This window comes from Hylaeus volcanicus, chromosome 2 (assembly GCF_026283585.1).
Source record: "Hylaeus volcanicus isolate JK05 chromosome 2, UHH_iyHylVolc1.0_haploid, whole genome shotgun sequence".
In the NCBI taxonomy this organism is placed as follows: Eukaryota; Metazoa; Arthropoda; class Insecta; order Hymenoptera; family Colletidae; genus Hylaeus; species Hylaeus volcanicus.
The window spans coordinates 946,567-962,118 of NC_071977.1; the positions used below are offsets into that span (position 1 = coordinate 946,567).

A 15,552-nucleotide genomic window follows, 5' to 3' on the forward strand; every position below is an offset into this window, starting at 1 on the left:
TCTACAAATAAAAAAGGTCTAATAGGATAAATGGGAAAACAATTGTCATCATATATATCTTTCTTTATCTCGTATATTTGAAATTAAAATTTGAAAATGTGCTTACACCAAAGTTAATTTTTTTTAAACGAAGATTCATTACAATATTTTTACTTTTTTATTTTTGATTACCGATCTTCAAGTTGTTTATCACGGGCAACAACTGCATCATCAAATTTAACCATGTATGTTGTTCCTTTATGCCAATGCGCTGTCACCTTTGCTGGCTGAAAATATAAATAGAAACTATTTTATTTCGCAAAATACTTGATAAAATAATTGATAAAAATTTATGTATTCTTTTTCTAACCAAAATTCACAAAAGCTTCTCAATGAGGATTTGTACTTACAAAACCACAATCGCAAAGAATAGCTTCGACTACTCCAGCAATAAAAGAAGCACAGTTTAAACTTCCTTTGTCTTTTGGTACAGATATAAATTTATTTACTAATGCTTCCTTTTCTATGATATAGTAAGTGCGCTCATCGTCATTTGCATGTTCTAATTTATCAGCCTCGCGACCAAATAACGATTTCCATACTGTGCTCTTAATGAACAATAAAATATTCAATAACTTTATTTCACGTTTCCCACTTCTCTCTCGAACAACAAGGAGATCTGTTATTCTGTGGCCCACTTCTGCACCTATTTCTGCCAACCTAACCAATATATATAAAAAATACTCATTCTAAACAACAATGTTTCAATGATCTCGATCAATTACGTACTTGTTTTGTAATTCTGGTACGGTGTAAACTCGATTTTGACAGTACTGGACGAGTTCCGAAAATAAAAGCGCGAAACAACTCAGGCTAACCTCTCCTTTCCCTTTGCTCAATGACTTATCGAGTATGCTTGTTCGCATTCGAACCGCAGATATTGTTATCGTAGTCATTTCTACGCGCTAACCAACGGTATAAATTATTTTTTCTTTTACGTAAAATTTAACCAACGTATCGTGATAACTGAATCAATTACAACATCGTTTTGACGTGTTTTTCTGATTCGCCATCTGATGGTATGACGAAGAATTACATGTACCTTGATTATAATTCAGATATAAAAGACTAAACAAATACGATACATATATTACTTTATTGTCGAACATTTTAAGAATCAAAATTACCTGTTATTTTTTTGTGTGTATTTATTTATTATTAACACTGTAATATTTCAAAACCTTTACCATAAGCACATACAACCGATCCACACCTAAAATGATATAACTTTATTAATGATTTTATTAAAATGCATATTTATTATATTAAATAAACGATAAACATACTTTGGAGTACACCATAAAGTCAAGCCGCTTGCATCGGTTACGTGTGTATAGATTTTCTTTAAAACTTTCACAGATAAAGTACTATTGCTGTAATGGTAATCATATATAATGATTTGCTGATCTAGCCCAACGCTAACAATTTTGTTTTCGTCGTGAAACTTTATTCCTAAGGAAATATTATTTAATTTATTTAAAATTAAGTAAATCCTTCTAACAAAAAATTATTAACGTTCGTAAATGTTGGAAATGCACCTGTAATTTGAGTATAATGCTCTGTTGAAGTATTCCACTTTGATAATAACAGAATGTTTAATTCTTTTTCATTCGCCAATGAACAAATTTTAAAACGAATAAGATTAAATAAATTATCATCACCACCAGTTGCCAGCAAATATTCATCTTTTTCAATCATTTTTATATCAAACGAATTAATACCAGATTGATGCAAATTCAATTTTGCTTGAAATGCACTGGTACAGTTTTGAAATTCTTGATCTTCATTTTGCGTTACTTTCAATATTTTTGACACGGTATCGGTAAAATCAATGAAACGGCAGATTCCATCAGTTGACATCGTTAATGCGATTACTCTCTCTTTATACGTTAAAATACTTATTTTTGTTATGCAACGATCAACACATTTTGCATTTACTTTCAATGAAATATATCTTGTGTCGATATCATACAAAAATATTCTATAAACATTTAAGTTGAAACTTGAATTGTATTAAATATTATACCATATAATACAACAAAATTTACCTCACAAACCCATCTGCACAAGCAACAAAAAGTAGTATGTAACCAATATTTTTGTTATTACAATAGATGGCAATGTCCATGTATCGAGTCTCAGGTTGCATAATGTAAGACTGGCTACTTTCTTGCCACTGTTTCTTGCGAAGTCGATCAGATCCGTATAACATATGAGACGTAATGTCATGACAGGAAATACCTTGTAAAACATTTTCACTCTCATTTAAATCGATCTCCCAAACTTTTATTTGCGCTCTTCCACCCCCCGAAAAAACAAGATGTTTATTGCACGAGGAATTAGATTGCAAGTTCAAGGAAGCTATTGATTTTATGCTGGAAATGTGACCATTAAAAATACCTAACGTTTCAAAACTGAAATCATTTTTTATTGGTTTACTTGAAATACTTGTAACACGGAGAGTACCATCTTCTCCTCCAGATAAAAAAATATTATTGTGATCAATTTTTAATATGGGATTAACGCAATATACTTCTTTCGTGTGAAAGCCATTCTGAAAATTTAAAGATTAACTTTTTATTAAACTATATCAATTAATATAAATATACATATAAATTACTTACTAATAAAACGGGTGATTTCATAGAACTTAATGAAAAGTCGGAAACATGTACTTGTTTATTGCGAATATAGAGGAATGTAATTAATTTATCTAGTAACATACAGTCCCATGATCTATGGCCTCCACCGCACGGAATTCTTGTTATAGTTCTACGATGGAACATGCTGTATATTATAAATTCCACCTAAAAATAATAGCAAAAAGAAATAAATACCGTGTATACAACAAATTAATAGTTTGTTGAAAATTTATATACCTCCTTAAAGCCGAGTATGAAGATATCATCAGGAGTTTTCAAACTACCACTAATCCAATCCATTGGCATCTTTTCTTTGTGTAATGTATGTAACAGTTTTTTATTTTCGTGTTTTTTAAATTCATACAATTTTAACATTCCGTCGCGGCCCGCTGATATTAATTTCGACCCTAAGACTATAAAATTCTGAATACCAATGTTTCCATGAACTTTGGTAAAAGTTTGAATGGGCTTATTGTCATTGTTAGCTATATTTGCCTGATCATGCAATTCAGATCTGTCATATACATGCATATTTCCTGCTCTATCTCCGCATACCATCAACTCTTCGTATATTATAGCTGCTGTTAACCAGCGTTCCCGACTCTGTGGTAACAGACATATAGATCGCATAATTATCGATCCTGCATAAAACAAAACCAACAAATATGAAAATGGTATAAAAAAATATAGTATACAATATATCTGTATTATATTTATATGCATACCTTCCATATCAAAACCAAATATCTTTAAAATTCCATTTAATCCACAAGCTATCACATTATTGTTTTGTAACCATTGTATAGAGAATATTTGTGAATCCATAATATTTTCTTCAAGAATCCGTTCTAATTTCGTATCGCTTACGGACTCTGCCTCTAAAAATATATTAAACAAGTTACTGAAGAATGAATATATTTTTGATAAATTCATAATTTTTTTTACCTTTGTATATTGTTACATATCCATCTTTTGATGCAAAACAAATATAACATCGGCATAAAGAAACTTCCATAACACAATATGTACTATATCGTTCTAGATACAATGATTGTATCAAATTACTGTGCAATCTATTGACAATAAAGAGATTTCCATCTTCGTTAAAAACCAAAAGTTTATCGTTATTTAAATAAGAAACATATTTTGGTAAACTAGTATGATTTGTAGGCAACAATACAGCTCTTTGAAAATAATTATCAACGAGAGACCAAGTATAAACTGCACCATCAGCTCCTCCAGTATAAACATTTTTATTGTCATCTGATATATCGATACTCCATATAGCTGCTCCATGATGAGCACAAATTTTATTAAGCAATTTACCATCCAATGACCAATTGCATATGAGAGAATCCTTAAATTATGAATGCACCAATAAATTAGATTGCAGTTCATATTTTATTTATTATATTACTTACCTCTCCTATTGTAATTAAAGTTTCGTTTTTAATTACAGATCTCCATACTCTAGCAGTATGACCAAACATTGTTCGTATTAATTTTATTTTTGCTTCTTTCCAATTTACATCATCTTTATCTTTAGGTTCATCATAGTTTACTGTCCATAATCTGACTGTTCTATCATCAGATGTAGAACAAATTAATTTTGAAGTTGGATCATATATGACTGAAAAAATTACACCCTGAAAGAAGTTCAATGTATACAAATTTGTCAATGTAATTACAATTTATGTACAAAAAAATATAACTTTTAAGTAATAAAGAACTAACATTATGTCCTTGCAAACGATGTAAAATGGATCTTTTGGTATAAACAGAAGTATGATTTACTTCCCATATTAAAATTTCCTGAAAAACTGTCCCACTAAAAATGATCAAGTCTTGATTATTTTTTACTACAATCGACCCAGCATATCTATATACAATAGAGTTAAGCTTGCAGAACAAAATGCTTGAACATATTTAGATTTGAAGGATACAGAATACATTTTTCTTCGCACCATATATCTTTATAACACTCATTGAATGTATCTAATAAACATACATTGTTATGAGCCAATAGAACAGCTAAACAATTATACTCTTTATGTACGAACCAGTTTGTAGTAATTATCCAATCATTAAGATACTTTCTAATAGAACCTTCTTTGATTCTAAAATAAATGTCATATTCTTAATGTATAATTGAGCCAAGTATACCATACAACATTTGTTATAGCACGATATTTAATAAATTTACGTCAGTGCTTCGTGTTTCTTATAAATATTGTAGAAACAAAGAAAGTTAGCGCCAAAAACAGCCAAATTATTATTGGGTCCTTCAACAATTCCATGTATATTATACGGATAAAGACAATTTATTTTTTCTTCTAACTTGTGTGTATCGCCGTCGAAAATATGTAACGTGGATCCTATACCTGTGTAAATGATGCAGTAAGTCATAAAAAAACTCAACAGGTACTTTTAAGATGTTAAAATGAAGAATCCTGCAGTTCATTCAATTTATTGTATAATACAAAAAATTGATGTGTAATAAAAGAATTTTGTAATTGCTAACGTTTTTTTATGTATACAATGTATATCAAACTAACCTACGAAAATCAAATTATTTACACAGCGAATAGCAAGTACATCCGTACATAAAAGTTTCGAAATCATTTTAAAAGATTTTTTTAAACTACGTGCCACGATTGAATGTACAATTCATTATTTTTAACAATCATCTTACGATTGACAAACAATTCGAAACAATGATCGAAGTATATATAATATTGTTTTTTCGCACTTGCGTATTGAAAATGGTATTAGTTACAGTAACGTGTCTTATCAGTTATCACGTTATTCTTTTCAAACGCATGCGTAAAAAAGCAACTCGTTTGGAAACACAGCGTCCACATTGTCATCTGACGTAACTATTGTCAAGTGCACGTGTAAATTATGACTCGTACAACATGATTAAAAATTATTTCACATAAAATTGAAAAATAAAACGCTTTTTATGTGTATTGAAGCAATTATAAGCTTGTTCAAAATTATTTGATTTTATTAATTATCAATCAAAATTTCGAATTATGAACAATGTTTCGTTCCTTGCGAGTTGCATCTTTTTAAAAATGTTGACAAACAATGTGATATAGTGTTAACATCAAATATTTTTAGAGATGATACAATGCCTAATTTATTATTTATTGAAGAGTATTAATGTAAGTGAGTAATTAAAACAGTTATTAGGAAAATTACTATTTACTGGCAATAATGTGGGTATTTGGTTATGGTTCACTCGTATGGAAAGCGGATTTTCCATATGAGAAGACCCTGGTTGGTCACATCAAAGGATACGTTAGGAGATTTTATCAGAAAAGTACAGATCACAGAGGAATACCCAGTAGAGTATGTATTTCATTATTTTTCTCTTAAATCTGTAGTTTATAAATATTGTATTTTTTAGCCTGGTCGTGTTGTCACATTGCTTTCTTCTGAGAATTCTGACGACGAAGTGTGGGGTATCGCTTATAAAATATCATCTCACGATATAAATAAAGTTGTGAAACACTTAGACTACAGAGAAAGAGGTGGTTATGAAAGAAAATGTGTTCTCTTTTATCCGTCTTACTCGATAGAAAATATTGGATCGCATCTATTAGCAAATAGTGCTTCCCAAGACAATCTTGAAAACGCAAAATTGTTGCCAACAACTGTGAATGACATGCCATTTTACATTACAATTTACATAGGTGGGGAAGATAATCCAAATTATGCAGGTGTAGAAGACATATCTACAATAGCAAAACAAATACTTGTATCTCATGGTCCTAGTGGAGCTAATACAGAATATTTGTATAAATTAGCCTCTGCAATGCGAATAATTGCACCAGGTGTATACGACAACCATTTATTTACCTTGGAATCAGCTGTAAAAGCATTAGAAGAGGAACAGAAAACAAACATGAAATTGGATCAAAATTTATGTAAGAATAAAGATAGATAAGGCATCTTTGTATTTGATATACAACAAAATAGACAAGTTATTTGGAATATTTATACAGCTAGATGTAAAGGAGAGATTTTTACAGTACGAAATGTGATACTTGTACTAATGTAATTTAAATGAAAATATTTAAAAGTAACGGTTTCTTTTAAATATTTTTTAATTTATGTACAAAAATAAATGTATATAAACTAATATCCAAACAAATGTATCTATTCATAGTTACAGGTATCTTTATTTAATATTAGAATCTGAATTTATATATTATAACATTTTCACTGTGAACCGACCAATGATCCTTTGTGACAAATTACGTGTACTATACGTATATAATATAATTGACTGAAGTTAGTTTACGAACTATATTTAAATTTAAACGATCGTATTTGTATTAACGAGAACACATCGTAATTCGGTCTCGACTGTAGAAAATCATCAGTCTTACATAACTTCCATATCCGAAGCTTAAAATCCCTGTAATATTAATAAAATTGAAAATATTACAACCAGCGCATTGATATCGATACCTATGCCTTCTGTTAAATTTAAAGTTATCAAATCATACTTTAATTCACGTAATTAAGTGCGTGTAATCAACATTTAATTACGTATAAATTATTCAAATGTTATGTTTGAAAAGATAGAAATAATGCATAACAACGATAAATTGATACATTTTCTTTGAAGTGTTTACATTCACGAAGGGACTACTTTTGTTACGCACGAGCGTGCGTTGACGCGTAATGATCAGCTGAACGTACCGAAGTCCGCCATTTCTTATTGTTAGAACAACTGTCAAACCAAGTGGTTCGTACGCGGCCCTGTTTCCTATCTATACTGACGAATACGATAAAAAAAGCCAAGATTGGGTGATCCATTGACGTGAAAGCGTTTCGGACGCGTCCGGGTAAATGTTTTATTAGAATTTTATTATAGTTTAGTGCCTGTTTACCGAGTACGTTCGAACTTGGAATGTCTAATTGATACAAAATGGTGGTAAAACGCAATTCTTTGCTAGTTGACATAATATTGTTTATTAACACAAATTTCAACGTTGCAAGATAAATTTAAATTACGTTTATCTTCGTTTCGTTAATACTGTAGTATATTTAACAAATGTTGTTGCTTTTATCCTAATCTACATTTTGTATGGAACGAACGATTGCCGTGAAACTTGCGTCATTCTTTTCCTTTGTAAACAATAACACGATAATATACAAGATGAGATACTATTTTCCATTATAATCTTATTTAAGTCATGCATTTACATTGAATGCAACGCTTACGATTGTTAACCAGGCTAACGTAAGATGTAATGGGGATTTAAACAAACAAAAGTGAAGTTCATTCGGCATAAAAATAGATTAAAATTGATGAATCATCCTTCTGAAATCGTATCGAAAGAAAGTTGAAATCGTATACAATTTTTCTTGTAATAGTAAGCACGTATACGAAATATTGATATTTATCGTGTATACCAAATGAATTTTTACAAAAGTATAATTTGTTGATAAAAGATTTTACGGTACAATAACTCCCAACTCTTCGCTGAGTTCGTGTGAATTCGTACGCGGTCGGAGTTCGAGTATTGTTCATCTGTGACGATTTACGAAGTAGACGCGATCTACAATCCACGGTATCAGTATTTATACGGGTACACTGGAGTATACGTTTAGAGTGTATTTTGTTCTTCGCGAGAGCTTATTTCTCTTACGCAAAGAAAAAAAGTGTATACAGTTTTTCAAAGGTTCAACGGTCGTACAATAGAGTATCACTTGGAATAAGTTGTACGTATATACATACGCGAATTTACGATTTCACGTGAGTAAATCGTGTTTCAAATATTTCCCGCCAATAATTATCTTGAAAAAATTAGAATATAAACAGATCGCATAGTTTCGCTTATGTGTCGGTGTGTTTTTACTTTTATACACCTAATATAGTAGGATACAAATAAGTTTAATCGTACAACTAATCTTTTCAATATTGCACAACAAATTATTATTTACAATATAATATTGTAGTTTTTCATAGATTTCGTACCATTCTGATATTTTCGTAATCTATAATAGTATTTATATTCGATACGAGTAATATTTATATCACAAGGAAGAATATACATAAGAAGTTATTCCATATTTTGCATACTTCATTTCCGTAATTGTCATAATATGTATATTACAAACGAAAATTTAAAATTTTTAATCATATATCATGAATTTTCGATCTGATGAAATAGTTGTTGATTGTTGAAAAATATTAAAATTATATCGTACGCGCGTAAATGAGACGAAAAATGTTGATATGAACATCTTGATAGTTTTTTTTTTTTATGTCAATTTGCTACTTCAAAGTAATGTTACGAAGGGAAAAAATTAAAACGTCGAAAGTTCCGGAAATTATTTTGAATGAATCATTTTTCTAGTACATTCTTTGAAACTTCTGGTGTCCATGATCATTATGGCATGATGCCTGCTGATACCCGTTTGACGGCGCGTGCATGATAACACGTGCGCAATAATCAGCAAGAATCAGTAGCAATCAGTAGATTCTAATTAAAATATAGAACAATAAATGTTGTTTATAGCGAATTTTTTACGTTTTATAATTTATAAAAAAAATGTAGTTTCTTGTGCTACCATCATAAAGTAGTCTGGTAAACAGTATTCTATTAATCATAAACATAGAATAATATTATTTAGAATGAGATTGATTTATATAATTATGTTAATGACAATATTATTTTATTTTTATAGATACAAGGCTAGCCAGCTGCGCCATTCTTGTTGTGTGACACCCATATCACCAACCATACTACACATCTTCTGTGTTACATTATCATTTCATCGTTGCTGTAGTTAGTTGCTTGTCACACATTGCAGGAATGGACACATCGGGCTTGCCTGTACCGGATGCAATCCACCCATTACTCGAACAACTGCAAGAAGCTTTGGTTCTTGAAGTAAAATATCAACCTAACCTTCAATTACCTAGTATATCACAAGTAAGTATATAAATTGGATTGTATACTATATATCACATTGAAATGTACAAATAACATGTAGATATTTATAGGTGTTTATCTCACATACAAAATATCTCTCAATTTTTCAGAATGATGAAATAACAATCGGGGCTCGAGATGGATCAGCTCATGTTTTAAGATGTTTGAAAGTATGGTATGATTTACCATCAGATGTGTTTTTTATTGCCATCAATTTAATGGACCGTTTTTTAACAAAAATGAAAGCAAGACCAAAACATATGGCTTGTATCAGTGTATCCGCTTTTCATATTGCTGCTGTCCAGTTAGCACAGTCCTTGGATGCTGATCACTTAGTCTCTATTTCACAGTGCAAGTGCACAGGCGGTGATCTTAAACGTATGTCAGAAGTAATACAGAACAAATTAGAATGGGCACCTGGCACTCAACCTGTTACATCTTTGACTTTTCTTCGATTATTCAATGCAATGTTTCATGCAGTTGCATCTCAACTAGGATTGGGAGACATATATAACGGCATTGTTACGGTGAGAAAATTTCATTCGCTATATAGACATAGGTATTATTGAATAAGTTTGAATAATAATATGTATGATTACAGGAATCCGAGCTTTTTCTCAGGTTAGAAATGGTTGCTTGTGATGGAAATTGTGCAAGTTTAAGGCCATCGGAAGTGGCACTTGTTCTACTTTGCACATACTTAGATAGTGCAGTTAATCGGCTGGATACTAATGTAGATTCTACCATATCTACAACCGCTATTCCTAGTTCCTCTATCATCAATACATCTGTAGCACCAAGACCAGAGATGCTAAGCCTGTTAGAATTTGCTGTGGAACTTCAGAAAATATGTAAGGTAATATTAGAATGATCCGATATCCGTCAAGTATTTACATTACGCTATTAAAACCACAGTAATATTTATTTTATACGTTTGTTTTATAGATTCCAGATACAAGTTTTTTCTCTGCACATGATGCTGTAGGTGCTATATTGAGCAAATACAATGCTCAAGAGCAAACTCCTCATAAACAAAGACTGATATGGAGATTGTCCTCTCGTACGGCGCGCCTTTTACGTCCGACTGATAAATTCATTTCTGTATTACCTGTTATCGCCGAACATGCTCCAGTTCCTTCGCCAAGTAAAATTAGGTATATTTTTGTCATGATCTGTTATGTCTATTTATACACAATTTTTTAACTGCTTAAGAATTATTTTTTTTTTTTTTTTACCTTTACTATTAAATATGTACCTTCTTTGTTTATAGAAAAAATCGTAAATTTGGTCGACGTCATGGGAACAAGAGACGTTAAGTGGCAGTATCGAGGCCTTAAAGTACGTTACTATTATAATAATTACAAGTACAAATACGACTAACGAATAGGACGGAATGTGTTGGAACTAATTACTGTGTTATTTATCAGCTGCTGGATCCAGAAGTTCAATGTTTATCCGTCATATGGAGCAAGAACAGAAGTTTGACTTTAGTTTGAGGTTCGAAGTTTAAATAGAAAGTACAAATATCGATGTATTTACGTCGTACGGAGAACTGTCTGATATCTCTTTTGTAGCACTTACATTTCATTGCATTATTCTAAATTCGTAAATGAAATCTATTCTATATATATATGTATATGTATATACATATGTATATAATATATATATGTATATATGTATATTAGATCTGTTAAAATAAACTTTTTTTTCTTAATTGTATCATACATTTTATAAGAAGAGACAAAGATTTCCGTTAATAAAGTTAATATTTTATAATCATTGCTATTATGCATAGTACACGAGTGATGTGAAAAAAGAAACGGAAAGAGATTGAAACAGCAAATCGTATTTTAGTAATATTAAATATGTGATACAGTGTCCATTATAATTCGTATGTTATATGGATAGAACATCACTATACGTACATTCGTACGTTCGAGAAACATGTTACAAATGTGAGGAAATTGACTATTACGCAAGTATAAATAAAAAATTTAAAATTATTTAAAAAATAAATTATAAAAACTAATAAAGCTTATTAGGATTATTAAAATGTTCAATCTTAATTCTTAAAATTTACCAACATTGAAATTACTGTTTAATGTTTTGTCGAGAAACAGTATTTAAATTATATATTGTTCAAGAAAGGAACATGGATGAATGTGAATAAGTTAGTTTCTATCGATGTTTTTATGGTATGTTAATCAAGTAAATGATGCAACGCATTTATATTGAACAATCTAAACTGATTAACCTTTTGCACTTTAATTGTGATTTTTTATAAAAAAAAATATATTTTCCTCCGATTGGTATTTTCCTAATTTTTTAAATATAGTTAATCCACATTTCATGAAAATTTCGGGACGATAGATAGCATTTGCTAGTAACCTAAATAATATTTGAAGTAATCGGCGAACGAGTTAAACGTATGTAAAGTTTGTATAAAGTTGTTGAGGAAAATTTGAGGAATAAGATGTTTATATGTACGCGCGCGTGTGTATGTATGCGTATGTGATCAATAAATACAATTAAGAGCGCAAAAGGTTAAGAATGTAATCATAAATGCTTCAAACCTTCTTAAAAAAACAAAACAAATGTCAGCTGTGAAAGTATGATTATTACACGTAAAGTTAAATTAAGGTATCTAGTATTATGTAATTACTTATAAGAATAACATTTAAAAGCCACAATTTGTGATAGAATTTTTTACTATTGTAGTTTTCAAATGTGGCCATTATTATTACATGAGAATAGTCTAGCGGAATTGTCTAGAGCATTTAAGAATTAAATATTTGTCTATAACTATTTATTATCTATTTCTTCTTATATGTTAGATTTTGTGGTAATCTCATAGTGTTTAAAAACACAAGAAAATGAAACAAAAAATACTCTAATGTAACTATAACTAATTTATGTTGAGTAATAATTTCTAATTGTAAAAAACCGTAACAAAAACGATTGATTGTAAAAATATGAAGGTATTATGTTCTTACTTTATATGTATAAAATGCCTAATTTTTAAACCTAGAAGTATTATTGTTGCTTATTACTATAAAGTGATGATTGCCTTGAAAGAAAACTCAGTTTTCAATGTCTCTCTATACTTAACCAATTTATGCTAGTCATAAGTCGTATGCCTTAAATCTTTATTTCACTTTATCTTATAAAAGTATTGTTTAATATTACGTTACTAGAATAAATAGTAAAAAATAATTAAAATTACATATCTTAGGGTAATACTGGAACACCAAACTATCATCCAAAAATATATTTAGGCAGATTATAAGGCAAGAATATTATTGTAAAAAATAGCAAGTAAGAGACATTAATTCTCTTGAAATTTTCTTATTCGTACTTATTAACCAGTATTACATGAAATTCTTAACTTTTTCATAAATTTCATAAAATAAAAAATGCGAAAAGATAAAAATCTGCACGGGACAAAAAATACGGTTAGTTTCATTACTTTTTTTATTATATAAACAATTTTTTCACAGAACGAGTTGTATTTATGTGCACAAACAATAAGACATTCGGAAACAGGATGTTGAATGTTCTATGGAACATTTAATCTTGAAATGTAATTACAATATGACACTAATGATTTTGTGAATTTTTTTATGTATATTGATCTCCATTTTCAAATTATACATATATCAAAATAAAATACTACAGTGTTATTTATTTTACACATAACGAATTTTTTACTGTATCAACTGAATATATGATTTCCATAGAACGATATAAAATCAAGGAATAGTTGAATTCTAGTTACACAAATAATATCTATTGTTATCTACATTTAAAAAAAGGCTAAGTAAGAAATTACTTTTCACTTTTTATTCACACATAAATTACTATTACTTTGAGTATGAAAATTGCGTTCGTAACATACAGAATTTCTTTATAATAAACATGAAGAAGTATTTACATTGTGAATTATATTGTCGATATATTTGTTCTTTTCTATTTAATATTATTTTACTGTAAATAAATTTTATTTTTATGAATAGGATTATTTCCAAAGAACATTCAACATTTCTTGACTAGAACAGTGTTCTCCAAACTAGTTTTCTAGTTTACCAGTTGGTAGAATAAGACTGAACTGATAAGAGTATGAGTATCGTGTGTTGTGTGCAGTTGGTTGGTGTGTGATGCTCGCTTATTCGCGTCATTTGACGGTATTAAATTGTAGGAAAGGGTTACTTATGTCAGCGCCGCAGAGTACGAATATGTCGTCTTTAGTACAAATTGACGGAAGCTTGGGCGAAGGGGTAAGTATTTTCTAAAATAATTTATTATTAACGTTTTCAATGCAAATTTGTGAGAGTTTATTTATTTAATTGTATAGGGTGGCCAAGTATTGAGGATAGCACTTTCTATCAGTACACTATATAAAATCCCGATTAAAGTTGACAATATACGAGCAGGTCGTCCTAAGCCTGGTCTTGCTGCACAGCATTTAAAAGGTACACTTTTATAATGTAAATAACAGCCATATTTGTAATTGAATTAATTTCTAATCACACTACCGTGTATAGGTGTGGAATTATTGAAAGAAATGTGTAATGCAGAAGTTAAAGGAGCCCATATAGGATCAACATGTTTAGAATTTAAACCAAATCAATTAAATGCTGGTAAAAAACGTACATTCGTTGTAGACACAGGAACTGCTGGTTGCATTTGTTTATTAGCTCAAGTTGGATTGCCCTGTGCTCTTTTTTGTCCAGATATGGATACTATTACATTAATTCTTAAAGGTGGTACAAATGTTCCTATGGGACCACAAATAGAATATCTCACAGAGGTGTTCAAACCATTACTTAACAAATTTGGTGCTGATTTTGACTTCTCATGTGTAACAAGGTATTTATACATATGGTACAATATAAGTAATGTTACCTATGATAATGTTTATCATAATCTATAGATTATATCCTTCAGAGAGTATTAATTTTTTAATAATCAATGAAGGGGTTATTATCCAAAAGGAGGTGGAGAAGTACATTTGTACATAAAACCTGTACATTTTTTGAATGCTGTCACTTTACTTGATCCTGGAATTCCTTGCGATATAACAGGATGGGCAAGTGTTGCAGGTGTTGTGAGAATTGAGGTATGTATGTTTTTTTTTTTTTATAATACATCTTTAATGTTACATATCAAATTTATTCTAAACAGCAAATTGGTGTTTTTTTTTTTTTTTTATAGGAAGCACAGAGAATGGCAAATGATGCAAGATCAGTTTTAACAGAAGGCTTAAATAAACATAATATTTGTATCCCACCTATCAAAATTGAGGCTTATAAAGAACATAGATCTGTGGCCATCGGCAATGGATCTAGCATTAAGTAATACATTTCAGTGTCTCAAGAAAGGTAAATTATATGAATTACATTTAACGACCAATCATAATCTTTATTAGTATAGCGTGTACTACCGATAACGGATGTGTGTTTGGTGGTTCTGGTTTGGGTTCTGGACGTCGAGAACAAATACCACCAGCTATACAAGCCGCTAACGAAATTTTGGATACAATTTTAGCGGGATCTTGTGTTGACAAATATGCGCAAGATCAGGTATAACTTATCATAAAATAATTATTGATAATTTATGAATTCTATAATAATACTTTTACCGTTTGTGTATTTTAGTTAATAATTTTGATGGCCTTAGCACGAGGTACTTCTAAAATTAAACTTGGAAGCCAAAAACTTACATGTCACACCGAAACTGCTATAAAAGTGACAGAGATGATGCTACACAATCATGATCTTTATTTTAAGTTGCATGAAAGCAAAGATGTTGACAACAGTATCTCTTATACTTTAGAGTGCAAGGGTACTAATTACCAAATTCAAGGTATAAGATAAATATAATATATAATAAATAATAAATAAAAACGAAATAAATTT

General features: G+C 29.9%; 5 protein-coding genes across 8 annotated transcripts; 3 read left to right on the forward strand and 2 right to left on the reverse strand.

Annotated features, from left to right (window-relative positions):
- Positions 1-55: 55 nt before the first annotated feature.
- On the reverse strand, positions 56-1,066 carry LOC128872333 (trafficking protein particle complex subunit 5). Its single transcript, XM_054114929.1, has 3 exons — positions 769-1,066; positions 390-699; positions 56-266 (listed from the first exon to the last, which is right to left on the reverse strand). The coding sequence occupies exons 1-3, from the start codon at positions 933-935 to the stop codon at positions 168-170; spliced, it is 576 nt and encodes a 191-aa protein (XP_053970904.1). The 5' UTR covers positions 936-1,066; the 3' UTR covers positions 56-167.
- Positions 916-5,456, reverse strand: LOC128872323 (WD repeat-containing protein 6). 3 transcript variants are annotated; one of them, XM_054114913.1, is made up of 14 exons: positions 5,237-5,456; positions 4,885-5,062; positions 4,625-4,798; positions 4,416-4,560; positions 4,103-4,327; positions 3,627-4,038; positions 3,407-3,559; positions 2,919-3,322; positions 2,664-2,846; positions 2,088-2,593; positions 1,578-2,020; positions 1,326-1,491; positions 1,167-1,252; positions 916-1,052 (listed from the first exon to the last, which is right to left on the reverse strand). In XM_054114913.1, exons 1-13 carry the CDS (start codon positions 5,301-5,303, stop codon positions 1,198-1,200), a joined length of 3,111 nt encoding a protein of 1,036 aa, XP_053970888.1. In that variant the 5' UTR covers positions 5,304-5,456; the 3' UTR covers positions 916-1,052; positions 1,167-1,197. The 3 variants fall into 3 exon arrangements, with proteins under 3 accessions (XP_053970888.1, XP_053970887.1, XP_053970889.1); XM_054114912.1 differs by having other exon boundaries at positions 942-1,081; XM_054114914.1 differs by having other exon boundaries at positions 954-1,107.
- Positions 5,457-5,560: 104 nt separating this feature from the next.
- LOC128872331 (putative glutathione-specific gamma-glutamylcyclotransferase 2) lies at positions 5,561-7,094 on the forward strand. Its single transcript, XM_054114928.1, has 2 exons — positions 5,561-6,035; positions 6,094-7,094. The coding sequence occupies exons 1-2, from the start codon at positions 5,901-5,903 to the stop codon at positions 6,631-6,633; spliced, it is 675 nt and encodes a 224-aa protein (XP_053970903.1). The 5' UTR covers positions 5,561-5,900; the 3' UTR covers positions 6,634-7,094.
- A 312-nt stretch (positions 7,095-7,406) lies between these two features.
- Positions 7,407-13,304, forward strand: LOC128872329 (cyclin G). 2 transcript variants are annotated; one of them, XM_054114925.1, is made up of 7 exons: positions 7,407-7,540; positions 9,390-9,637; positions 9,748-10,164; positions 10,239-10,493; positions 10,583-10,791; positions 10,908-10,975; positions 11,065-13,304. In XM_054114925.1, exons 2-6 carry the CDS (start codon positions 9,518-9,520, stop codon positions 10,951-10,953), a joined length of 1,047 nt encoding a protein of 348 aa, XP_053970900.1. In that variant the 5' UTR covers positions 7,407-7,540; positions 9,390-9,517; the 3' UTR covers positions 10,954-10,975; positions 11,065-13,304. The 2 variants fall into 2 exon arrangements, with proteins under 2 accessions (XP_053970900.1, XP_053970901.1); XM_054114926.1 differs by lacking the exon at positions 7,407-7,540 and adding an exon at positions 9,146-9,289.
- Positions 13,305-13,558: 254 nt separating this feature from the next.
- LOC128872328 (RNA 3'-terminal phosphate cyclase) lies at positions 13,559-15,510 on the forward strand. The gene is made up of 7 exons (XM_054114924.1): positions 13,559-13,911; positions 13,989-14,106; positions 14,179-14,503; positions 14,612-14,753; positions 14,849-14,988; positions 15,063-15,216; positions 15,292-15,510. The coding sequence occupies exons 1-7, from the start codon at positions 13,792-13,794 to the stop codon at positions 15,508-15,510; spliced, it is 1,218 nt and encodes a 405-aa protein (XP_053970899.1). The 5' UTR covers positions 13,559-13,791.
- Positions 15,511-15,552: the final 42 nt, after the last annotated feature.